At 43.3% G+C, this 27,336-nt stretch overlaps 1 protein-coding gene across 6 annotated transcripts in view; it reads left to right on the forward strand.

Moving 5' to 3' along the window:
- Positions 1-27,336, forward strand: part of asap1b (ArfGAP with SH3 domain, ankyrin repeat and PH domain 1b) — a 50,285-nt gene that overhangs the window by 6,145 nt on the left and 16,804 nt on the right. For 4 of the 6 annotated variants that reach the window (XM_077508536.1, XM_077508532.1, XM_077508533.1 and 1 more), the window contains exons 2-15: positions 5,623-5,695; positions 7,584-7,729; positions 10,436-10,510; positions 10,945-10,994; positions 11,152-11,281; positions 14,443-14,528; positions 14,764-14,839; positions 14,935-15,021; positions 16,180-16,188; positions 18,167-18,267; positions 23,477-23,546; positions 24,905-24,992; positions 25,079-25,127; positions 26,861-27,027. In XM_077508536.1, the coding sequence (XP_077364662.1) occupies positions 5,623-5,695; positions 7,584-7,729; positions 10,436-10,510; positions 10,945-10,994; positions 11,152-11,281; positions 14,443-14,528; positions 14,764-14,839; positions 14,935-15,021; positions 16,180-16,188; positions 18,167-18,267; positions 23,477-23,546; positions 24,905-24,992; positions 25,079-25,127; positions 26,861-27,027 (1,207 nt within the window). The remainder of the gene's footprint in view (positions 1-5,622; positions 5,696-7,583; positions 7,730-10,435; positions 10,511-10,944; positions 10,995-11,151; positions 11,282-14,442; positions 14,529-14,763; positions 14,840-14,934; positions 15,022-16,179; positions 16,189-18,166; positions 18,268-23,476; positions 23,547-24,904; positions 24,993-25,078; positions 25,128-26,860; positions 27,028-27,336) is intronic. The other 2 variants (XM_077508531.1, XM_077508535.1) reach the window with 1 other exon arrangement.

The following is a 27,336-nucleotide window of genomic DNA, read 5'->3' on the forward strand; positions in this document are numbered from 1 at the left end:
TTCCACTTAAAAGTAGGTTAATCTGCGCCGCAACGGTACAGTAGGCAAGGCGTGCGTTCGTGAGAAGGCTCACATGCAAACAGATGCCGACATTGACCCACTCTTCCTCATTTCAATCTGGCCGAGAGCATGAGGGGAGATCTCAGGGTGCTGGGGCGGAGGCAGGGTGGGTCGGAAGGGAGTTGGGGGGTGGGGTGGGGCGGGGTCAATCCTGATCCAATCCACCGGCAGCCAACAGCCCCCCGGTGAAATACGCAGTGCAGCTGTGGTGGCCAGCCGACAGCTGTGGCGCGCTGGCCGATTATATCAGATTTTAGACGGATGGCAAACAAGCAAGGCTTTATTTTATTTTTTAATGAATTGTTTGTTCCTATTAAAAGAAACAATCAACTTTTATAGTAATTCATCATGCATAGAATTAAAAAACAGACAATGGAATAATTTCCTTTGAGCCTTAGTGGAGCCATCCTTTGCAGTTCCTTTTTGATTCTGACATGCAAACGTTTGACATTTGTCAACCAAACGACTCGCCTTGATTGAACCCATCTTTTTGTTTTGCGCCTTCATTTCTGGAATCAATGTAAAGATGTGGCTGCCATCTTGTCTTCATCTTGTTCTTCCTCCTCGTCCTCCTTTGAAAATATGAGCAGCGCTGACGCGAGCCTCGAGTGCAAGCCTGCAGATCCGCTCTGCTCTGACGGCCGACTGTCCTGTTGCGGCCGAGGGGGTAAACAATGCGTCCGTGTCTCATTCTCTACCAGTTGAAGGCGCTTGGATTCGGCCCGCATGTGCGTGTGCGCGCATAGCAAATATTCAAATGGCATCTCTGCATCCAAGTTTGAAAGCTCGCTTGGCTGGGAACCTCCACCCAGAGGTCTACCCACATGCTGAGGCACAATTCTTTGTATTGTCATTGTCTTGGAATATAATATTGCATTTGTAGCAATATCTCGCTGAAATTTACAAAGAAGGAAAAAAGATGTTAACCTCAAATCATAAGGACAAATAACACAAATGGCATGTTATTTGGCTCTTGTGTGTGCGTGAGTGGTTAACGGTTGCTCGGCCGTTTGCCAAAAACAAAACAGAGCTTCTAGTCTTATCAGCTGATAAGCAAAAAAATGTGTGATGAAAGCCAACTATATTAGTTTTACCTCAATGAACCAATAAAGCTGTTCTGATAATAGGAGGCTTTTTGCACATTTTGTTTGTGTCGTAAATAGTCAAAAGGAAAAAAACTTTCGATTTTTTTTTTTTTTTTTGTATGTTCCAATTTGCGTGTAGATTTCATAACCTACTAAAAGTAATCCTGTTTACTAACCATGCAATGGTCATCTAAAAGTGCCTAGTCCTTCCTTGTTCCATAGTATAACAAAAGTACTTGCAATACAATTATCTAAAATGTCTTCATAAGATGAAGCTGTAACAACTATGGGTCCAATATTTAGTGTATCTCAGTATTCAGCATACCAACTGACTGGATTAATGCACAATTGGGACTACGAGTTGGTTTTTGTTCCGGCTCCTGTCATTCCTCCCACAGTTTCTCCCGTCGTAACAGAACAATCTAACAGCTGCTTTGACATGAATAATGACTTCCCGACAGGTGCAAAACCAACAAAGTGCAAACAAAAAGGCATTCGGTTCCCCATGCTTCACCTTGTGTGGGTGTGATGTGGAAAACATGGCTCGGTGAAAAGTTGTGAGCGAGAAGGCTGCAAGCCAACTCCCAGAATAAGATGCCTTCAGCTTGTGGAGATGTGCTGCTGCCTAAAGCTCATGTCTAAGAGTTCATCAACAAAAACAAGCAATTAGAATCCTGGAATGTACCAAAGCGCTGTTTTCACCCTGTGAGTGTTTGTGCCGTCTGACCTCAGCAGCTTTTTGGAAGCGCTACATCCTCTTATTTTCCCCATTCCACTCACTCTGTGTCAGAGAGAGAAAGGGATGTGCCTTTGCTTCCTGCCAATGAAAACGCTTCCCCACCCTTCCTGCTTGAGTCATACTGTCACAAAGACTCCACGACAAACGGGCGAATAGGCTGAATCTTTTCTCAGACTTTACTTTGCCATACTGTCGAGTTAGTTCATGCTTTGAGATGAGTGTTGTTCTGGTATGACAAAAAAATCTACAATGCTTGAAGGATTTGAACTTGAAGCAAAATGTATGACTCACGACATACTGCTCTGAAAAACACTGTCACGGCACATCTGAAAGATCATTGTACATTCATACTGTACTTACAAATACCTGATAGAAAAGGGGCTTCTATTTCTGTATGATCTTGCATCACTGTGACATAACCTACTGACTAATGACTGATTATTAAACTGTTGAATATGTTTGTGATTGGTGGATAGTTTCTAATTGATTTAATCAGAGGTTCAAGAGGTGAGACAAGAGTATCCTCCCAGGATAAGATTCCCATTTCTGTCATTAATGATCCACGTTCTTTGGTAAAGCGCCTCATTTTAGGGTAGATGTCCTAGCTATGGGGCAAAATTGCAAGTACTGAGATAAAAATTCTTTAAAGTAAAATTCCCAATTTGTTGGTTAACATTTTTACTTTGGTGCTTGAATTTCCTAATTTTATAGGTAAAGTTCAGTTCCTGCCTGGTAAAAGCTGTTAGTTCTTAGTTCCAAGCTAAATTCCCAATTCTGGGCTAAAGTTCCTAGTTCCTGTGGTCCTCAAATCATTTCCTGATTTGTCTTTTCAACGCTACAACAGTCCCGAATCCTCATGAAATGGCCTCATCTTGTTTTTAGCAAAAGCAGATGTCGCCGGCACTCAAAGAATCGGCTGCGCGAGATGTTTTTGTCCTGACTTTCGGGGGAAGTCCTTTCTTCCTTGTGCCCTTTCCTGTTTTCAACTGCTGTGTCGCTATAATTAGAAATTAGCGCTTCTCAGAACTTTCTGCCGGGATGCTGAAAGACTAAAACAGCCGAGGCTCTGACGACGCAAAAAAACAAAACAAAACAGAGCTGGCCTTGTTGGCCACAGCATCTTCCTGCAAACTCTGCGACGAAGAATTTTGTGTCTAAGTGCGAGGCGACCAAGTCTTGTTTCCTTGCCGATGACCAGATGGAGCAATTCGTACTGTATAAAAACCACCAGCAGGTCAATGTCGGATCTTCGGTGTCACTTTGACGGTGCACGGCCGACCGGTGCGGGACGCCGATGAGCCCGACCGCTTCCCGCTTCCTGTCAAAGGACTGCTGCATGGGAAACGCTCGTCCTGCTGAGGTGGGATAAGGCCCGACGCAGGAAGTGTGAAGCGGAGACGAGCTTGCCTTCGTTTGTTCCCAGTCAGGGTTTCCTGTGGCTCTCAGTCCACTTTTAGTCCACTTTTCAGCAGTACTGCTGAGTTGAGTAAGGCCTGCTGCACACATGAAGATAATCGGGCTGCCAATTTTTTCCCTTTTGTGGCGAGGGGAACTGGACCAGGAAATGTGGTTTTCTCATCTCCCTAAGGGCTATGTTATCTATTGATCCTACTCAACAGACTTCCACTTAGAAGCCTTTTGACACTGCCAGGTTGACTTCTTCTACATATGGACTTTCCCTCAAGGGACAAATGACCACGTGGGCTACTTTATAGTCATTCCTCCTTAGTAACTTGTCATAGATGCTTCATAATCCCCAAATCTTGTCGTTGGGCGCAAAGAATACTTCAGAGTCAGACGGCGTTCAGAGAGTGTGAGAGAGAGAGAGAGTGAGAGTGGGTCAAGTTTTGGACAGGCTTGTTGCCATGGGTTACAAAGACAGTGCTGCCAAGACATCGCTGCTTCATTGATTTTTCGCTTCCTCTCGCTTGAAAGGCTGCATCTCTGCACATTACTCTTCTCATTACAACTGCAAAGACTACAAAGACACTGTTTTAATTGAAAATGGCTTCATGGATTTCCTTCGCTGATGAAGCCGTTAGAGGAATTTAAAATATTTGAAGCAGCTCTTGATGTGATGCAACATGCAAACCACAATAATAAACATTGTGGGTAAATTCTTTGAATCAGGGAAGCTTACAGTTTTGCGCCAAATAATCTCAGCCTCACTCACCCGCTCGGACGCTTGGGTTCTCGTTAATGAAATTGTCGGCCGCCCCGGGGGATCAAACGTGTGACGCCGTCTGCGGTGTGATGCCATGTCTACTCGCTGTAGAAGATAAATCCCTCTCTGATCAGATGATGTCGAACCATCAGAGTACATTTTTCAATTCAACAAAGCCTCCCTTGTGGAGAGACTGCATTATGTAGCCAATGATCAAATGCCGACCCAGTTTTATATTAAATCGAGTAATTGGGAAAAAAAAAAAATTGGTAAAGAATTTATCTGAACATGCCTATTTAAAAAAAAAAAAAAAAGCAGCAATGACTTTGCATTGCCAGTTCTGCTGAGCGACAAGCTGATGTGAGGGGGCTACAAAACAAGCAAATATCAATTTGTGTTTTTTATGCTTACGACAGAGAAGTGAGCCCATTGGAAAATGAGGAATGTATGTTGATAAAAATACTTCATAATCCTCAAAATCCTGTTTTTCAGAGTAATCATTTCTTCAACTTCGTCAGTTCGACTGGGTTTATGCCACACCTCCCTATTCTTTATCTACGATGTGGGGCAACAGACACCTCTGCCCCAATGGGAACCAAATTTTTATTTTACTAAAAGGCACCTACTCCCTGTGCCTGCGTGGGTCTTTTCCGGGTACTCCGGTCTCCTCCCACATTCCAAAGACATGCATGTCAGGTTAATTGGGCTTGTGCCTAGGTGTGCTTGTGAGTGTGAATGGTTGTTCGTCTCTGTGTGCCCTGCGATTGGCTGGCAACCAGTTCAGGGTGTACCCCGCCTACTGCCTGAAGCCAGCTGGGATAGGCTCCAGCACCCCCGAGACTCTTGTGAGGAATAAGCGGTTAAGAAAATGGGTGGATGGATAAAAGACACCTAACCCAAATAATACTTCATGGGGTTTGCTGTGATGGCTTCATGATTTTACAGTTCATTTCAAGGAGCTAAATTAATTTGGCAAATGAATTGAGTTACAAGATTGAATTAAACTCATAAGTCAAAGTACTACTGTGCCGCCTCAGCCTGGAGTGCTATATCGTTACCGGGGGCTGTACGGACCGCCGACCAGCCCGACAGGCGAGGGCTAAGCAGTGAGGCATTGTGGGTCGGCGGAGGGATCAAAGGACTGGGCCCCTGTGGCGACAAACTACCGCTGAGATAATTGGGGACGAGCCATGTAAAAGCATCCAGGGAAGGCCAAGGACGGCTTAATTATGTTGTGAAGTCTAATTAGCCTTCTAGTGCACGTGCGTGTGTATGCGTGCACCTTGCTCTTGTCTTAATCGACTAACCTTGGTGCCACGGCCAAAGTTTATCATTGTTTACAAGTGGCTGTGGCGATGACACGTTTGCACCGTCGTCATAAATTATGCGGAGGAACCAGAGCCAAGCACATTGAAATCTTCTGGAATTGCCGGATGCGGAATAATGAGTCTCTTAATTGTAGTGGCCTTTGTTGTTCTAATTGACAGATTGAGAATGTGAAAGGTTGGAATGCAGAAACTATGACAGTTATTTGTTGCACTACAATAACAATTTGTCTTTTTTTTTTTCATCAGGCGCTGGACCAGGACCGAACATCCTTGCAAAAGGTGAAGAAATCCGTCAAGGCCATCTACAATTCAGGACAAGGTGAGACCATGTCCAAACTGTTTGGTCCAACTAAAGCACTGTGTAACTTTATGTAGTCGTATTATTTAATAGGTTTATAACTTGTACCTGTACATGTGCAGTATTCCCCTGTTATATCACAGTCCAATTATTGCGGGTTCAGTGATTTTTGTTGTTTTGAAACCAAAATGTGTATGAACGCGTAGTGTAAAATCCTGTCATCAAATTGCTCTAATTAAACACATTTTTGTTTCTGTTGTCGTCTGGAAAATGGCCTTCTGTGGGGCAGATGGCATTTTGTGTACTTATTCAGGCACTCAACACCTGAGTTTGTTTTGTCCAATGCAGCAACATAGATCCCCAGTAATTTTCCACTCAGGATGTTTCCCTCTCTCCTTGCATCCTCTGTAAATTGACAGTTTCAGATGTTGAAAGTTTACCTGAAGACTCATGGAAGCAGGCAAAACAATGAGAAATGGAACATTTGGAAGGCAGCTGTGCTACATTCAGATTACTTTAAGTCCTTCCAGTAGTGGGGTCATGTCATTTACCCACATCCTCATTTCGGTTTCACATCAAGCTACAAATGTGATTTCTTCTGCTTGTTTTTTTAGCCCTCAGGTACATTATGTAATAACAAAACCTAAGTTACTTTCACTATCCATTTCTGTGCCACTAGTAGGGGTGTGAATTGCCTAGTACCTGACGATTCGATTCGTATCACGATTCACAGGTCACGATTCGATTCGATACCGATTAATCCCGATACGAATGGTCACGATTCGATACCGATTAATCCCGATACGAATTTATAAGTCGATTGTTGCGATTTTTTTTCATTCATATTTAGAAAATACTAATCAGTAAGCTTGTAGAGTGTAAGATTTATATGAAAATGTATTATTTATTTATCTGAAATTTCAGTCTTATAGAGGTTGTAATCTGTTTCATGTTTGAACAGCATTAAAATAAAAATATTAAGGCTTAATGTGCCGTTCATATAACATTCTTCCATGCTCAAGGTGTGAATCCTAAAAAAAAAAAAAAAAAAAAAAAAAAAAAAAAAAAAAAAAAAAATCGAAAAAAAACCGAAAAAAAAAAAAATCGATTCTGCCGATTATTGAATCGATTCGAGAATCGCGCGATGTAGTATCGCGATATATCGCCGAATCGATTTTTTTTAACACCCCTAGCCACTAGCATCCATAAAGTGACTCAGCAGCTAAGGACCAGACAGAAACAAAGACCCATGTTTGTTTATTGGGCGTCCAGAGACAAGTTAGTTTGTTTATGCAATCAAAGAAACAAGCTAATATTGTTTCCTGGTGTGTTAGTGTGTTTGATTTAGCCTTGTTGCTAACACATAAAATGTGAAAATATCTTCTGTCCCCTTCAAGTAGAGGCCACAAGCCTTATATTAGCTATGTACAAGCTTATATGTTTCACTATCCATTTATGCTGGCTAGCATCCCTTTGGCCATAGAATAGTAAATGGCCACAAAGCTACGCTAATGCTTGCTAAGACCGAAAATGACTCAGACCAGATGGAAACAAACACCCACATTTGTTTATTGGCTATTCAGTCAGAAAACCAAAAATGTGCACATTTATTGCCAATGGGTTTCAAATAGTTAGCTTTTGTCTTGTTGATACGTACCATATAGGTTAAAATGTGTTTTGAAGTGTTAAGAACACTAACCAGTGCCGTTGTTAGCCGCCAGAAAATGACTCGTCAACTAGTGAGATCAAACCGAAACAAACATCCACATTTATCTATCAACTGTCCAGAGAAGACGAAAGATGAAACCAGACAAAACTAAACATGTCTGCTTGTTACCCCAATGCTAATCCTGATCCCCAGACGCCAGGACAGGAAGGCTGACAGTTGTTTTCCATCTCTGTCTGACAGATCATGTCCAAAATGAGGAAAACTATGCCCAAGCTCTGGACAAATTCGGCAGCAACTTCATCAGCCGGGACAACCCCGACCTGGGCACGGCTTTCGTCAAGTTCTCCTCGCTTACCAAGGAGCTGTCGGCCCTCCTGAAGAACCTGGTGAGTCCAAAATCTGAAGCGGGTCAGGCTCAATGTTGCTAGGAATGATGTGTGTTTCCTTTGGTCCACTGAGGGTCAAAACGAGGGAAGAGATTATTTTGGTTGTCACTAGCGTAATTGGTTTATGTGTGTGGATTAGGATTAAATGAGGGTGTGGGTTTGCTTTGTGTCAGGGAAGGTTGAAACGTTAACAAGGTGTTTAAAAAATTCAATTTTTAGGAATGTCTCTCGTCAGTAGACCCCCCCAAAAAAAGACGCAGTTTGCCATTTTGGTTTGAAGCGGCCATTTTAGTCATCTCCAGGGATGCTTCAAAGATGTATGATAGCCCTACCATACTTTCACTTGACAACATGAACTTCGGTAGGCGATTTTTGTTCAATTACTACTCAATGTGATTACTTTAAGTTTCCATCATTGCTTGTGACTGGAGCACGGCGGTGACGATTGGCATTTTCATTTCTGGGATTCCTTCAAGACAAACTGTCCAATGGCTACCAAATTTAAGCACATACGTCAGAGAAGTGGGCATCGCTGACTCATGAGGAATTGAGTTTTCGTTATTGCACGGAGTTGCCAAAGTTTAATTACGCGCCGTAAAACCTGAAACCCAAATAACTAATTGCTTGGACAGCTCAGAGACATGTCTTTCCTCCAGGTGCGAGGGCCTTATCTGTAACCCCTCCAAACATTCCTTTTGAGTAATGTGTCCTGTTTAGATCCACTGCGATCCTTGCTGACTGCCTCGTTGCTGTGTGGCAGACCGCCCGATTAAGCGCCCATAAATACATTCGCGGCGACACGGCCTGCGTGTCGACGGGAAGAATGATCTCTTCCTGTGCTTTCCCCCTCGTGTCTTCCTTTTTTTGTCTTTTCCACATCAGGCATTTCATCGCGTGCGTTGCGAGAACTCGATAACTGCGCCCCGAAGGCTCGTGGCCGGTACACGCGAGAGCCGCAAATGACTTATTGACGAATGAATGATGGCCTGTGCCGGTTGTTCCGCAGGCTTCGACATAAGGAATATATAGACGAGCTGACAATTTCAGTGTTTATCCCTTTTGGTCTTCCAGGATGGCCGGAAGGCAGCCAGTTAAAGATTTTTTATTTTTTTTTAAAGGCACGGCTTTCAAGCAGCACATTAGTGCCCATTAAGTGTTGTTTACGTCCTTGATTGCCCGCTCTACATTTGTGTATGTGTGTGTGCTGCTTAGTCGTGCTGGAAACGACCTTGCTGAGCCTAATGGTTAGAGAGCAGCTAAGCAACGCTCGTCTTTGCTTTTGCTGACTCATCCTCGGCTGGCATTGGTTTATCTTTTCTTTTTTTTCTCTTTTTTTTTTTTTTTTTTTTTTTTTTTTTTTTAACCCTACTCTTAATTCACCAGCGTGGCTTTACTCACTGTTAACGGTGGTGGCGTTAAGTACATGATGCTCATGGTGGGCATTCACAATAGTGCGTACGCGCTACCTTCAGAATGTCTAATTTTGCCATATGCACCATTTGAGAATCAGAGGTTTCGCAGCATACTATGTTGCAGTTACGATTACTTGGGACTGTGTGTTATTTTGTACAGACAGAGTGTAGTATAGTTACAATGGTTTTGTTTCTAGTCTTTTATTAAATTACTTCCACTTTTGGTATTACAAGTTTGCTACTTTTGGTGACACCCTTAGCAGCAAAGTTAGTGAGAAGCCTACTATTTCATTGTAGTGTGGAAATGCAGTAAATAAGAAAGCGGTGAAACTTGTAGTTCTCAACCTGGGTTTGATCGAACCCCAAGGTTTTGGTGAGTCAATCCCAGGGGTTTGGCAGAGGTCAATGGTAAAGACACAAACCGGACTCAAATGATTTGTGATGACATGCCATTGCCTGCGATTACGCTACATTGCTTGACCTATTTGTGCTGCAGGGAATTTGGTGCGCTCAGTAGTTGACTTGTGGCTGTTGTGATGGTACATTGTGTGATTTCTTTCAGTATTTTAATGAGAACTATCAAATAATTACATTTTTAAATCAGATTAATCACATCTTAGAATTTTGATTAATCACGATTAATCGCTTAATTAAAAAGGCTTCTCATAAACATTTTTGCCTGTCAGAGCACCTGTTGTGTTAAATCGTTCGAAATTTAATGTTATGAGGACGTCTTCAATATTTTTTGATCCACTGCACACGATCATCCTCCTCTTTTTCTAACCAGTTAACTACTTGTATGATTTAAAATGGAAAAAAAATCCAACAAATATTCTGAATGTCATTCGCAAACATTTATTAAATACTTGACTTTAATGCATGTAGTTATGTTTATTGCTCAAACACAACCTGTGCTCCCTTTAACATAACCAGCCGCTGTCAAGCTAAATTAATAGTAATAAATTAAAAGTGTGATTAATCTGCATTAATACATGATTAATGCGTTAATTTTTTGTGATGAATGAATTAGTTAACGCTTGAATAACTTTGACAGCGCTAAATTCTCTTCATACTAAAACTATGTCAAGTAAAAAAAGAAATAGGACGGACGAATATGTGCAATATGAATTCACATCATGTATAAGAAGAATATATGGAGTTCCACAAGGTTCAATTCTGGGGCCTCTGCTGTTTTCATTCCACCTTTGCGCATTGGAAACTGGTGCGATTTCGCACTGAACTGACATTCCTACATCGGCGCGATTGTGACCTGTCCTGTGTATTTCGTCCTCAGCTGCAGAGCCTGAGCCACAATGTGATCTTCACCCTGGACTCGCTGCTCAAGGGAGACTTGAAGGGCGTCAAAGGGGTAAGGTGTCTCTCTCTCTCACACTTTTCTCTTTGGCGCGACTCAGCAGCGGCATGGCGGAAGCGAGCGGACGCCGTGTCAGCACATCCCTCCAGTCACGCCTCAACCTCTGTGCATGTGCACGCTGAGTGTGAGGGGGGAGTGGTATGAACACAACAGACCACAGGGGGAGAGGCAGGCGCTGTCAAAGTCGCTGTTTAAATGACCGCGCTGTAAATCTGGCTCAAGTAAACACCGCTTTGGTTGCTGTGATGGAGGAACTGGGTCATGAACTCCGTCGCCGCCGATCACGATGGCAATAATGGCGGCGGCGGGGTGTGGCCCGAGCAAAGCCGCTGGTGGCGGTCCAAAAGTCTGCAAATAACTTGCCGTCCTCGCCGTGACCTCATTGCAGCGCGCTGACACTTGTTCTGTCCTCTGTTGTGTCTGCGCAGGACATAAAGAAGCCCTTTGACAAGGCATGGAAGGACTACGAAGCCAAGTTGTAAGTCCGCCGCTTTTCACACAGTTTTCACACACCCTCATTTCAACGCTGAACATGAAAAAACACATTGTTAACGTGCAACCGCGGCTTTTCCTCACCGCATGTTGCGCACGTGCGGCCCCGTGGCTCAACGTCGGACGTGTTTTTTGTCGCGCAGCACCAAAATCGAGAAGGAGAAGCGTGAGCACGCCAAGCAACACGGGATGATCCGCACCGAGATCACCGGGGCCGAGATCGCTGAGGAGATGGAAAAGGAGCGTCGGCTCTTCCAGCTCCAGATGTGCGAGGTGGGGTCGTAAAAAAGAAAAAAAAAAAAAAAAAACGCTCAAACCTTTTTTTTTTTTCCCCCCTTTCATTCACTGGCTAAATATGCGATGACATCGCTCTGTTTCCTGTCAACTCCTTGCTGACAGAGTGGTTTAACAAAATGTTTTTTTCCCCCATATAATTATATTAGTGTTTTTTTTTTGTTTTTTTTGTTTTTTTTTTAGCCTTTCTATGACCTACATGGCTTACATTGCAGTTCAGCTGTCAGATTAAATTTCATGCACAGGGCAACCCCTAAAAAAAAAAAAATTAAAAAAAAATCCCTTTGTAGTTTACTTAATCGGACTGCAACTAACAATTATTGTAATAATTGTTGGTTATTTTTTAACTAATTAGATTTTTGTTAAACTAGCCCTAATTCCAACAGGACATTATTTTAAATGGAATTGACAGTGCAGAAAACATAAATGGATTATGATTCGGTTGCTGGTTCAGTTTGTAGCTTGTCAGAAAATCAACAAATGTGTTGATCATTGCTTTCCAAAGTAAAAGCAGATGCTTTCAAATGTCTTATTTAGACTTACACTTAACTCATTTGCTTCGAAAAAACGTTCAAATATGTTCTATTTTAAATATTAGTATCCCAGTTACGTATTTATACGTTTTTTTCTTTTTTGTTTTGTTTTGTTTTTTCATTTTAGACCATACAGAAGGCTTTGATGCAGCCTCTAAACTGAAGAGAATGGTTGAAGCAATGGTAGTTATTTCAAAAACGGCCAGCAAGTGGCAGCAGAGTATAAGAGATCAACCAGCAGCATGTTGCAACAAGCTCTTTTTGCCATTGTTTTCACCAGGAATGTAAATAATGATGAAACTTAGCTATATTCTAATGCTAATTGCTGCAAAATGGAACAATTTTATTTTATTTTTTCCTGATGAAAGAAGAGACTCTAATCTTTCTTTTGATAGGTTCTATGATTTTATAGCAATAGAACACAATGTTCTGTAGGCCTTGCAAAATCTGTCAAAATCCAGTAAATAGCCAGGAGTGAAGTGGGTTGCTTCAATAAAAATGGCTGGGAGTGAATGAGTTAAGTAGAAATCAAACAATATTCACTGTCGGGAGGCTGAAATCAGGATTCAGATATTTTTAAGTTCAACAATGGTTCTAAACGAAGGAAACGATTATTAAAATGTGTTGATAAATCAGATAATGGCTTAGTTATCGATTAATGGCTGCACCTCTTTTTAATTTAATACAAATGGGCTGATTTGGGGGAACTAGGATCACGTTTAATACTCGTAAATTCCTTCACATGACTTACATTTCCAGATAACGATTGATGTTTGTTTACCGCCATTAGCTTTGTAATGTTCTGCTAGCGCTTTAAGCTTAAGGTCTCTCGTCGCTCACGTAACAGAAATCTGGCAAATTGAGTGTAAAACAAATGTAAGCTCGACATGTGCCCAAGAGAATTTGGAACAAACTGTGGGAGCCAAAGAAGAAGAAGAAGAAGATGCAAAAGCCTCTCTCTCTCACTGGTGGGCGGCGACGCCTACGCCTCGCTTGAGATTTTTCGACTGCAATTACATAACGCACGAGTAACTGCTGCGCCGGCGCTGCTCTTGGCCGTGTGAATTATTCACTGCAGTAAAGAAAAAAAAGCTGCGTTGCACTCCCGCTTCTCCCTGCCCACATGTTCCACGCAGTCTTTGCGTAGTTTCCTTCCGCTCCGTGCCAACTGTGCGGCGATGCCAGAAAGGACGCTGCAAAAGTGCAAGATGGCGGAAAGGGCCACCTGTGAGATGTTTTTGACACCTAGATTACAACAGTTGGGGTCTGCTTTGGGGAATCTATCCTTCTTACAATTGTTCATTTAGGGAAATAAATGATCTGGAATTTACCTAAAATGTCTGCTCCAAAACAAAATGGCCGACTTCCTGTTCAAATTTGGGCATGGGACTTTGGGACTTTTTTTGCTTTCAATTATTTACTACTATAATTAAATATAAAAGTCTCCAACCAATTTCGTGTCAGTCGGCCAACTTCCTGTTGGCCGTTGAGACTTTTTTTGTCCATCCTGTGCTGATAAACATATTAAACCACTGTCATATCCATGCATTAGGGGCTATTTTTCTCTCTTTTTCCCTGTAATTTTCCCCAAATGGCAAATATCGCTCCTGGTCTTCAATTAGAGCAGCAAATGTTTGTTTAGTGTGGCATGCTAACTGCCGTCGGTGGCACATTCATCCCCCTTAATCTTGTTTCAGCCATCACGTGCATTCCGCCATTGGTCACACCCCCAATCCTGCTGCCCCAAACCCCCTCAACCCACCGGTCATGTTACTCAATCAGCAGATTAATCTCAACACTCTTGTTCATCCCTACGATCTGTTGCCGTCCTCTCGCTAGCGAATCTTTCCTGTTGCAGGATTAGCTCAGATTATGTGTTATACATTTAGCATAATGACAGCGCCGTCTGTGGAAAATCGGGATGTGTGTCGGTGTAGGAATACTTTTAAATAATAAGTTATCATACATTTGCTGCAATGAAGAATTGCTTCTGCTTGCAATGAAGAATGCTTTGCTCTATTCCCACTCACATTCACATAGCAAAGCTATATGAAGCTGACTGAAGAAGCTGAAGAACCAGAACATCTAAAACAGCAGAATGGTTAGAGCCAGTCTGCTAAGGTCGTCAGTTTTCTCTTCTGACTTGATTGCAAACTTGACCACACGCATACTCGGCAATCTTCCACTCACATGCACATCACACAGACAAACAAAGTACACTGTGTTCCAACTATGCCTTGCATTTGCATTTTTAGGGTTGGAACATCTATGTAACTGGGGGCGTGGTCGCCTGAAAACCAAATAAAAAGAGAGGGTGAGGAGAGGATTCTTCAGAGAGTGCAGAATGGTTTGAATCAGTCAAGAAACGGGGAGAAAATTCTGAATATGGAATTTTATTTTGAAAGTTTGGGCAGTGTGGTAGAAATAGTCTCAAATGATCTACATACGTTCGAGGTGGGGAACATGTCCAGTGTTTCTGAATAGGACATTTTATTGTGAAAAATGCGTAATCATTCTAATGTGGGAATTTTTGCAATGATAAAAATCTTTCCCAAGGTGAAATTAACCTAACGCGAGTGTATCTGTTTTTGTGCGTTTGCGTTGCAGTACCTGATCAAAGTGAACGAGATCAAGACCAAGAAAGGGGTGGACCTCCTCCAGAACCTCATCAAGTATTACCACGCGCAGTGCAAGTAAGCAAGCAAGCCCCGCCCCCTCGCTTTCGGGTCAATGTTGAGCTCTCAATAACGAATCAGGCTTGGTCCAGTTCTCTTTTTGACCCAATTCACAAAACAATCCCAAAAAATGGGCTGCTTTCAGGTTATTAATTTGATACAAACTTTTTGGGTCGGTCCATTCTTGACCCAACTTGGCTTATTTTTGACCCAAGTACATACAAGAAAGCTAAAACGTAAACATCCGCCGCAGTTTCTTCCAGGACGGCTTGAAGACGGCCGACAAGCTGAAGCAGTACATCGAGAAGCTGGCAGCCGACCTCTACAACGTAAATCATCTTGTTCTGCTTTTTCTTGCACTCGCGCTCACTCGTGACATTTTTTTTTTTATTTTGCTTGAACCACGCTTCCAAAATCTGTCCAGATCAAACAAACTCAGGATGAGGAGAAGAAGCAGCTGACCGCCCTGCGCGACCTCATCAAGTCCTCCCTCCAGCTGGACCAGAAGGAGGTAACTTTACTGTACCGATGTTTGTTTAAAAGTTATCACTGTCATTTTATGTATTTAAACCTTGTGCTTCAGTTGTTTTTATCCTGTGTAAAGCACTTTGATCGCCTGCTGTCACCCTAAATGTGCTCTATAAATAAACTTGACTTGACTAACACGCATGCACAAACACATTTACAGCACATTTTCAATTCCCAACACAAGCTAAACAAAGACCTGATTCAATTAATGACAAGTTCACTTAAGTTGTGCAGTCAATTGTCGCTGCAACCCCGTCGTAAATCCGTGTAGTCGCAGTTAAACCCCTCCAGCATTTCTTTTGCTATTTTTAAATGAATTTTTGAATTATTCTCTCAATCCATGTATGAATAGGTCAGGCCCCCCTTTAGCACCAGGAGATATAAATTCCTAGACCTGTACTTGCTTGCTCACTATTTTTAATGGATTTTTTAAATGGAATTCAGTCTTGCTTGCCTTCAATGTAGAACCACGTTGTGCCACAACATGCCTGGCAGCACTGAGCTCTACTGGAAAAGCAGCACTGTAATTAATAGTAAGAAGAAGAGGCAGCAAAGTTGCTTAACAGCCGTAAAAGTGCTCCATAAAAGAGAAAAGAGTATTGTATGTTCTCGCTGTTTAACAGAGCAGTTGTTTGAAGGTTTAAATGTATCCCAACATGTCTGTTAGCCCATCTATGGCCTTTCGCATTATTAGTTAGCATTAGCCTAGCAGACTTTCATGACACGTGATGGTTTGCTTGAATGTTTTGGCGTTTCATAATCATGATCCTGCAATGTCAAACTTGCACTGCGAGTGACAACTGCAAACTGTGAGCGAGTCTTCTTTTTGTGCAGAGTGGTGTTATATGACTGATTCCCATTTCAGAGACGCGCTAAACATTTGTTTTGATTTTTCAAAAATGTCTAGATAATCTGAAATGCGCGGGGTTGACTGTAATTGCTTCGTGCATGTCACACCACGTGCCGGAATCGCATCCACACACACTGTAGCCTTCGTTGGCAATTAGCCATGGGCTGATTTGGAGACCCGCGTGACACACAGCACATCCACGCGTGCGGCACCTGCGCAGGATCTTTCACACCTCTCCCGTCTTGTCTCCTTCCCCTCCTCACTGCCTTCTTCTGCTTGTCTGGAATCAAGTCTAGAAGAGTAAGTGCTACTGCTGCTGCATGTGGAGCATGCTGCCATTTTGTCTGTGCCACGTGACTTTCAGGAGTGCACTGCAGAATACGCAGCATGCTAGCGGAGATGCGGATGGGGCGCGGGAATGTTATGTGAAGGAAAAAAAGTTGAATGCTAAGTATGAATGAGTTACAGCGCTGTTGTTTTTCATCGTATTTCAATGATGTTCATGAATAAAAGCAAGCCTTTTATTTTGGGAGTAAATGGTGATGAACACATTGCACTTGTAAGTCACTAGAAATTGAACTCGCCGTAAAGAACACAAACTGCGTGTCGTAAAAGGTGTGCTCTTCATTTTGGAACCTCTCACTGAAGAAGAAATAGCGCTGGAAAAAAAGTCGACCAAGTCAGATGAGTAAGATGGATCGACAAAATGTCTGGACAAGCTTCACTCATTGTTTATCAACTATTGTTGAAGCAATGCCTGTAAGTGACTTTTAAAACACTATTACATATGTAATGTGTAGATATACTGATGTGTGAGCTAAATGGTAGTGTTTAACTTAAATTGGAATCGTTAGCGTGCTAATGCTAATCGCTATGGAGAACAATTTAGCATAGCGTGCTAATGTTAACTGCGGTTGTGAACATCGGCTAATATTGTTTGGTGTTTAATAATGCTCGTGCACAGAAGATAATAAATAATTCGTTGTTATATCCACTCAACTCAATTGATGTAATGAATTAAATATTGGCTAGTGTGTTTTTTTTTAAACCTTAAACGTAATCGTTAGCGCGCTAATGCTAATCACTATTGCTAACCGTTTCAATATGTCAATATTTATTCATTTGTCATTGTACAAATAACATGGTTATAAACAGCAACGAGATATCGTTATGAGCAACAAATGCTGGCATAATATATCAATAAAGTGCAGATGTGCATATAGGATGGTATCAGGGATCACACTAATAGCAAGCATAGCAAAACACACACACAAGAAAACAAGTAAATATTGACAGTCATTCATCATTGCCTGTGCAAGAGAACTAGAGTGCAATAGGCCAGTCTATGAAAGGGAAGATGGGGAAATATACAGAAGAGAGTGAAAAGTTGTGATGGAGCTGCAGCAATGCAAGACATAACCATTACAGTGGTGGATTATAAAGATGGGTAGCAGAGAGGGTGGGGGATTGTTCATTCAGCAGCCTCACTGCCTGAGGGTAGAGACTATGGGCCAGTCTGGTGGTCCTGGCACCAAATGGCCCTATATCTCCTTCCAGAGGGTAACAGGGAGAAGAGGTGATGTGCAGGATTTAGCATGTGCTAATCGTTAGCGCGCTAATGCTAATCGCGATTGCTAACCGTTTAGCATTGGCATATTTGTTGGTGTTTAATAACGCACATGCACAGTAATTAATAACAAATAACAGTAGTAACGGTAAAACAATAATTGGTAGTTATAGCCACTCAGTACAGTTGATGTAAATTTAATGATGTATGTGTGAACTAAACAGTGGTTAGTGTAACTTAAAAGGGAATCAATAGCATGCTCATGCTAACCATTTAGCATAGGCTATTTTTGTTGGTACTTAATAATACATATGTAAATGCGATGATTATAATGAGTATACCCACTCAATTCAATTCACATTCAACATTAGCGGGTTAACAAAAAATAACTAAATGAATAATTAAAAACTTAAATTTAAGAATAAAACTTATGGGGTGGGGGCCGGGGCGGCGTGATTGACAGCCATATCAATAACAAGTCAGCCTCGCCATTTATCTGGTCTTCTCAACTATTTGCATGATAGATTATAATGTATTTCCTCTTGATGTTGATGTAGTAGTGTTACGAGTAAGTAGTAATACTTGTAGTATCTCTCAGAATTCCTGGCGCAATTTCTGAGCGAATGTGGGGATTTTTTGCTGCATGTTTGTGTGCGATATGTGGCCATGGAGTGGTGCAGGTTTCATTTTGCTGTTTGTGCGCCCTTTTAGGACTCGCAGAGTAAGCAAGGCGGCTACAGCATGCACCAGCTGCAGGGCAACAAGGAGTTTGGCAGCGAGAAGAAAGGATACCTGCTGAAGAAGAGTGACGGGTAAGGCCGCTACTGGGCCCAGCTCGGCCCACTCAGCGTTTACATACTTTAGCAAGGCAGGCAACCAAGTACACTCGCGCCTCCAGGTACCACTCACCCAACTTCCGAGTTTTTCCAGCAAATACTAGTGCTGTATGGTGGTAGTCAACTGGACTCACTTGAACAATAAGCTGGAGTATGGCAGCTCGTGAACAAGTCATCCTAAAAGAGGCTCTCAGTTGTTTGAAGGCACTCCCAGCTCAAGCTTCCTCAAAAACTAAACTAATTTTAACAACTACATTGTACTCCCCTACTCAGTGCTAACATATATTAAAAATGCCAATGACATGCTAACAGCTGACATCAGTAGTTGCAGTTTTAGAAAGCTTGAAGCAGCAGATATTCCAACACAAACAGTAGAACACCGCAGACAGACAGATCACATATCAATACTGCATACTCGTGCTTTGACTACTGTTCATGGATTATTTTTTTGTCAATATTTTTTAAAATATACTTTTCTTTTTTTGTGTGTGTGGGAGCCATCCCACTTTTCATGGAAAATAGTTATTGGCGGTATATCCCTACTTATTCAAGAATTTTTGGGGCCTAAACATTTTTTTAATTTGCTAATAATGCACAGATTTTTGCTATTCAATGGCAGTGCCTACTGATTCAGCCAATCAGAGCACTACTGTTGTTTAAAGTCCTGAAAAGGTTTCACTACTGTAAATATGTTGATTTTTTATTTATTTCTTATTCCCATTTCTCAAATTTTCATTTATTGCGCAGCACATTGAACTGGATTGCAGCATTAAATGATGCCATTCAATGATGATGATGATGACACAAACTGTTGAATTCTTTTTTTTTTTTTTTCTTCTTTTTTTTTTTTTTTTTTTTTTTGAAGAGCTCAGAATTGTTCATTCGGTAGTCTTACCGATTCAACGTCTTGTCATCATTGCTCTTTTTTTTTTTTTTTTTTTTTTTTTTTTTTTTTTGTGTGTGTGTGTATGTGTGCGTGCGTTTGCGTGCGTGCGTGCGTTTGCGTGCGTTTGCGTGCGTGCGTGTGCGTGCGTGCAAATACGTATAAATTTATACTCATTCATTCACCTAAAACCTTATAAATATCCCATTACCCTTCGCCTTAACCAGGTACTTCAGAATCTTGCCAGAGTCGTGAGATTTAAATGGTCAGGAGACCAGAGAAAAGGTCAGAAAAAAAAAGAAATAAAGAGAAAAGAAAGGTAAATCAAAGTGAGACATCCAGCACCGACCAAACACTTCCTGCCTTCCCCATGATTACAAAATCAAAGTCTTACGCCAACCCCGGAAGCCTCTAAATTCCAGCAAATTTAGCGAGATCTCAAGAGCCCAGAGGAAAAACTAAAGAGAGGAAGGAGGGAAGGATCGATAAGGCAGAGTGAGATCAATAGAAGCCAGTACATCCAATCCATCAAAGTGAAGTCCAGCACCAACAAGACCCCTCCTGCGTGGTTACAAAACCGGAGTCTTATGCCAACCCCAGAAACCTCATACTTCTAATAAATTAAGATCTCAAGTGACCAGAGGAAAAACTAAAGAGAGGAAGGAGGGAAGGATAGATAAAGCAAAGTGAGAACCACAGACACCAGCACCAACTGATTCAAGGGGCTGTGGGCAGGGAGAGGGTACTTCTGTTGAGTTTCAGTAGATGCTGGTGCGACGGATCTGGCATGCATAAGGACCACCACCAAAGAAAGAAGCCGTCAACCGCGGTCCAGCAAAGCGAGCACCCCCCCCCCCCCCCCCCCCCCGGAATCCCCAGGCCGCGGCAGCACCAAGGCCACCCCCAAGCCACCCGAGCGGACACCGGTCGGCGAGCCGACCCAGACACCCGAACACCCCCCGCCCCAGCCCCGGCCCACACCCCCGAGCCCAAGGCCGCAGAACGAGGCCCAGCGGGCCCCCACAGCGCCCCACCGGTCCCCAGCCCCCATCCCCCCACGACCCCCCCGCACCCCACCCAAACCCGCCATCCACCACGACCCAGGCCCCACCACCCCCGACCCCCAAACCCCCGAACACACCCCGACCCCCAGCACCCAACCCCCCACCCACCCATACCTCCACCCCCCCCCCAAACAAGCCGCCCCCCCCCCCCGACGGCCGCCACCCCCCCCCCGCGAACCCGGCCCCCCGCGAGAACCCCCCACCCCCCCCCGGAAACCGGCACCGGGCAGCAGCGCAGAGAGGGAAGATGTGCCCACCCCACCTCCAGCCGCGCGAGATTTGCACAGCGGCGGGAGGGGGGAAGCAGAGGAGGAAGCACCAGGGGAGAAGGCGGGACACCAGAACACCGAGCCCGGTGGGGAGAGGCCCCGGTCGTCACGCCAGAGTACAAGTGACACCTAACCCTGTTAGTACGCCGACTGGCGAGCTCTACCCTTACACCGTGAATGTGGCCCCACCCAGTGTATATACAAGTGTGTGCGTGTGGTGCATTAAAATTGGGAGCAGGTGAGTCGGAGCAGAGGGAAAAAATTTCCCCTACTCCGACACACCCGTATCCCCCCCCAAAAAATGAATATGTATATGTGTGGTGCATTAAAAAAGGGAATGGAGGGACAAAGTGGTGGGGCAGGGACACAAATGGGGGGGACCACAGCGCTGCCAGGCACTGCAGTCCATCCCCTCTGATGGCTCCCCGCCCCAACTCACCCCTCCCCTTGGACGTGAGGTGCATTAAAATTGGAGGGGAGTTGAAGGGTGAAGACGGTGTTTCCACCCTTCCCCACCCCACCAAGAAATGTGTTGTGTGCCCTATGTGTATATTTACAAAGTGTATAGTGCAAGCTAGTGAAGTGAGTAAGAGGAGCGACCAGCGGGGCCTCACCCAACCCGGCGGGTGTAGGTGGCACGCCCGCCCCCCCAGCACCCCCACCCCCCGCCGCCCCCCACCTCATCCACCCGGCACCACAATGGGCGGACAGCCAGCGCAGCAGGGCTACCGGACAGCCCACCGGCCACCGGAGCCCGCCCGGGGCGCCAGGAGTTATACCGGAGTGGGGCAGGCCCCAAACCCTCGCCCGGCCCCCGGAGCCCGACGCCCGGGCCGGGGAGGGAGCCCCAGGCCCAGGGAGAGGGAGGGGGAGGGGCCGCAGGGCAGACAGGGAAGGGGGGGGGGGGGGCGGGGGAAGCGGGGAGAAGACGACAAGAAGGCGAAAGGGCGGCTGCAGGGCAGGAGGCGGGGGGGGAGAGGAGGAGGGAGGGCGACAAGGGAAAAGGGACCGGGAGGCAGAGGAGGATGGGCGGGAGGAGGCGAGGAGGGAGAGGCGACGGGGGGGAGGAAGGGGGAGGGGAGAGGGAACCACGGGGCACACCGGAGGCCCACCCACCCCGAACCGCGCCGCCGGGCACGGAGCAGCGGACCGCGCCGGGACGGCACCGCCCCGGGCACCAGGGGAAGCACCCCAACACCGCACCCCACAGGGGGCCCAGGGAGCGGCCAAGACGCAACCGCCACCGAGCAGACAACGGGGGGGGGGGGGGGCAGAACCACCCCCGCCCGACCACAGGGGACGGCGTCAAGAAAATTGACTAATTAGCATGCAGTAACACCAAGTGTTGATGCTTAGTGCCCACTAGAAATAGATCTTAAGGAGTTATTGAGTATAGTGTCGTATAGTGTGGTATGCTCGAGCCCACTAGCAGCAACTAGGTTCCTGACTATATAAAAATAAAAACAATCAGATACAAAATACCAAATACAGGAGCAGCGAAAACAGAAGTTGTAACGATGTGGTGGCTCTCGTTAACAGGCAGAATCTTGGCAGGATTAAGTTGCCAAATTGAGATTAAAATATTCTATGTACATAGACCATATTTGTTTAAATCTTGATACTGGGATCTTAGACTGTCAGATTTACTCTTTATTACAAAATCAATAAGACGACATAATTGTTTTAAAAACCCAATGATAGCCGCCACCCTGACTGCCTGGTGGAAGGCATTAGAAATTACAAACTCCCAATTGGCGCCCTGTGGGCTCTCTCCCATTTGGCATAACCCCGACTTTCAACTTAATAATCAGTCGTTCCATTTAAGCCTATGGGAGCAGAAAGGAATTACACACCTTCATCATCTTTTCTCAGATAATAAGTTTATATCGTATACAAACTTGGTCCAGAAATATGAAATAAAAAAGGGAAATTTCTTACATTATCTGCAAGTTAAAAATATGGTTAAGAAACAAATCCCAACACTTCAGGATACGCTCCAACTGCCTGTCTTAGCTAAAGATATTATAAAGCTTTCTCCAACAACAATAAAGAAAATATCAAAAATATATAAGTTATTTTTATACACAAATAAAACGTATTTACCGACTTTAAAATGGGAAAAAGACTTGTCTATAGTTCCGGAACCAGACTTTTGGACCCAAATCTGTGAAAATGTATTTAAAATGACCAAACAGACAAATTTGCAACTTATCCAATATAAGATACTTCATAGAACATATATTACACAATATATGATGAAAAAAATGGGACTCTCTGACTCCGACATTTGTCTCCAGTGCTCACAAAACACTGCCGATACTTATCTTCATGCTTTATGGTCATGTACTCCAGTGCTGCATTTCTGGACTAAAATCTTGGAAAAGCTCGCTGATATATTAAACTGTAGGCTTCCTTTATCTCCAAGACTGTGTTTACTAGGTGACTTAACAATAACTGAGCTACCATGTAAACAATCTCAATCTATATTTATAGCCCTTACTATTGCTAAAAAAATAATCCTTGTCAATTGGAAAAATAAACAATCTCTAAATATCGACCACTGGTTAAACTTACTAATAAATTATATCTCAATGGAAAAAATCTCTGCCTTAAATAAAAATCAAGTATCAAAACTGTTGAATTCTTGACATTCTATTTGTGTTATTCATTTGTGTTTTTATAAAGTACATTATTTTATATAGTAATTAAAAAAAACAGCATTTTTTTGGGTGGGGGGTGGGGGTGGAGCAGATGGCATTTCAATTAATTTCAATGTATATTGGAGTGCTTTGAGTTGCGAGCATAGTCACGTGATGGGACAAATTCATCTCGTATCTGAAGGTGCAACCAAATCTTTTTTTCTTTTTTTTTGGTGCCGTGTTGTGGGATTTTTCCACATTTGATCAAAATGTGCACCTCGGCTCAGTAAAGGTTGAGCAAACTCACTGTCTCTTTTGCACCCCTCGCAGGCTGAGAAAGGTGTGGCAGCGCCGGCAGTGCTCCGTGAAGGGGGGCATCCTCACCATCTCTCATGCCACAGTGAGTGCGTTCATACATGCACAGACACCCACACCCACACACACATACATACAGGATCTCCCCGTACACAGCCGTTCCCCTCCTCACGTGCAAGCATGCAATCTGGTGGAATTGACATAGATTGGTCGCCATGGCAACTCCATCCCCCCTCCTCCCTCTGCTTGCTGTTCCGGGATGACTCATCTGTGGATGTGCGTGCGTGCGCGCTACGGCAGCAGCAGTCCACGCCTGTGCCGCAGCGGCCGAATTGGAGAATGGCTCGATTTTTTATTGATTTTTTCTGCTTGAAGAAGGAACGTGACAACCAAAATCTGGATGACGATGACGACGACAAGTCGGATGGACACGGCGACTGAGATCGCTTTAAAGGCGATGACATCATGGCTTTGTGCTAAAAGTAGCTCGCTGGACGATTTCGGCAGGAATGTGAACTGACATCCCCCCCCCCCCCATCTCTCGCACGCTCCAGTTAACTTATTCAAATGCTTCTTTGGGCTGAATTCTGAAATATAAAAGTCGCTTAACTTTTCATTACGGAGACCTTTGATGCATTGTTTGTTACAGCTTGAAGCAGTTTCCAGCTATCCCAATAATAACACGTCTGGGGCACGCAATCGTCAACCTTAGAATTAGCACAAAAATATTACAAACATGCAAAATTCCCCTTGTGTAATCACAGTGACAACAGTATAATCCAAAATATTAGAATAAAAATATATAAAACCAACAGATGAATAATACACAAATATTATGAATGAATAATGAAGTCCTAATGAAGTTTGTCAAAATAAGTATTATGTCAAAAGATTAGAAACTAATGTGAAATATTGGGGGGGGAAACAAAATATTTGATAGAAAAAATACACATGACAGAAATACATAAAAGAACATGACAAAAATATTAGATAGCAAGCAGTTACTGGTTGTCTTAATTACATGTTTAGAAATATTGCCGGGGGGGAGGGGTCATAATTATATTACAAAAGTATCAGATAAGAAAATTTGTATTAAAATGATAAAAATGTGAGAAAAATACAGAATTTTAGGGGGGTGTCAGAGATAAACAACAAATAAGACTAAATGAAATGAACCTTTTTTTTTATGTGTTATGCAAATGAGCCACTCAGTTCACCGTGCCCACGAAAGCTGAGAATGGCATTTATTGCCATGGCGACCAAGGGTGGAGCACTGTCTCTGGCAGGTTCGAATCATGAGTGCAGTGACAAAATGACAAAGACAGTAAATTATTTTCAATGGCAGAGGCAACACTTCTCCCACGACACTGTGCGCATGTGGCAAAATCCCGCCTGAATGACGGTGATCGATGGATGTAGTTTGACATTTTTTTTCCCTTACAGTCCAACAGGCAGCCGGTGAAGCTCAACCTCCTCACCTGCCAGGTCAAACCCAGCGCAGAGGACAGGAAGTGTTTTGACCTTATTTCTCGTAAGTGTGCGAGCATCCCAATTTGCACACATGAAACGTGTCAATACACCTTGTATGATTTGATTTATTTGTGTATCCTGCGCCAGATAACCGCACGTATCATTTCCAAGCTGAGGATGAGCAAGAGTTTGTCATGTGAGTAATTCCCGTAAATGTCCACACACACACACACACACACACACATACACAAAAACCCATATTCTAGTGATTAGGAAGTCAGGAATGATGAATGATTGCAAAGGCGTTCATTCAACATTCCCTACTCCCTAATCACTAGAATTTAGTGGTGCAATATTTTTGTCTATATTCTGTATCGTGTTACAGACCAATGCAGGAGCGGAATCTCATAATCAGTTTGTTTTAGTTTCATAAATGTCTTGTTTTTGAATAAATGGATGGAAAGGAAAACATTTTTTGGCATTTATTGGCGTCTCCTCTTCCTGACGTCTTTGGTGGATGCCGCGCTTGACGGCGTTCCTCCCCAATTGGCGCCACTACTGCTAGCGTTCCCTCACCAACCGTCATGCACATTGTCAGCAAAGCGGCGGTGTCTTGTGCAGCATGTTTGATGAAATATTCAGTGTTCCCTAGCAGCAGCCAGCCCACCTCGTCCCTCAATTAGCACCGTGTTGTCAGTAGAGGCACTTTTTTTTTTTTTTTTCTCTCTCCACTTCCACGCACACACATCTTTTGCGGTGTTTGCGAGCAGATTGTGCCATGTCGGGAACGGCAGGACGCCATGTTTGAAAGGCAGACGTGGTGTTTCCCATCTGTGCTCTCGAAAAGCGCCAGTGTGCCAGTGGGTCTTTTGTGTGTCTTAACCTCGTTTGTAATTGCAAAAAATAAAATAAAATACAGTATATAAACATACATATATATATATATATATATATATATATATATATATATATATATATATATATATACATATATATATACAGACTGCATTCAGATTTTGGCTTAATAATGAGAATAGTAATGACTCCCACTGGCCACAAGATTAGCCACACGTGCGCAAACATGCCGACGTTGTACATTTGCAACAAGAAGAATGCTCTCTTTTAGTATTAAGGTAACAATATTTGAATTTTGGCTTAATTTTGTGGATCCTTTAAACTGCCTAAATTTAATTGAATCCATGAATTTAAAAGCAAGGCCTTAAAATGCCTTCAAAAATCTTTCAAAAGTCTTGAAAAATGTGAACACATACTGTATTAATTAGGATTTTATGATTGTAAATTGTCTCCAATCTGAATGAATGAACTTCAAATTGTAATTGACAAAATGACATTTGTGGTTAACATAATGTGCATAAATTCACGTTTTTGCTTGATTTATTTGGAAGTGCCTTTGTAATGGGATTTTTTCTATGTACTTATTTATTATTCTTATTTTCAATTTCTATTCTCAATTCATTTATTAGTTTCTTTAAAATGTATTTATCTCCATTATTTTTGTATTCATTGGTTCACCCCTCGCTAAATGGCAAGCAACTTATTGCGGGTCAGTACAGTTACTCATCTGGTAAACTAAACATCAAAAATAGTATATTTGAAATTGTCAGTGTATAGAATACAAGCACATTCAGTTCCTGTCATTAACGTTTCAGAAAATCGTCAAAAATATAGTTTGTGATTTCCAACATCAGAGCCGGTGTTTGCAAATGTCTTATTTTGATTTAACGCAGAGAAAATTGTCTACTGCCCTGTTGAATGACAGACATTTGAGAATGTTTACTGTTGAGAGGCGTAAATTCCGATGACAATCAAAACGAGATCTCTAAACGATGAAAGAATGAGCACATAGTTGTCGATTTAATTTTGACATCGCCACGCGACTAATTGAGGCGCGTTGTCACCGCTATGCAGCTGGATCTCGGTGCTGACCAACAGCAAGGAGGAAGCCCTGAACATGGCCTTCCGCGGAGAGCAGAGCAGCAGCGGCGAGGACGGCTTGGAGGATCTCACTAAAGCCATCATCGAGGACGTGCTGCGCATGCCGGGCAACGAGCTGTGCTGCGACTGCGGCGCCGCAGGTGCAAAAAAAAACAAAAAAACTCTTATGCATTTCTAGATATACCCCCCACCCCCTATCGTTACATCACGTTGTTATATAAGTCACACATGCAATCGAAAGAGGCCTGCTCGGATGTGAAGTTGCATTGTTTTCATTTTGGTTGTAATCCCTCACTGCTGTTAAGTGCAGCTGGGAACGAGAAGCGGCCATCTCATCCAAATTGTTTGACCTCCGTATGCGGATTTTATCAGCACCGCAGCCGTTCATCCTGCGCAACATGTGACCGCCGCCTCACATCTGGACATGGGCGTCTCCCCGCCTGCGTGCG

This window comes from Festucalex cinctus, chromosome 20 (assembly GCF_051991245.1).
Source record: "Festucalex cinctus isolate MCC-2025b chromosome 20, RoL_Fcin_1.0, whole genome shotgun sequence".
Lineage (NCBI taxonomy): Eukaryota > Metazoa > Chordata > Actinopteri > Syngnathiformes > Syngnathidae > Festucalex > Festucalex cinctus.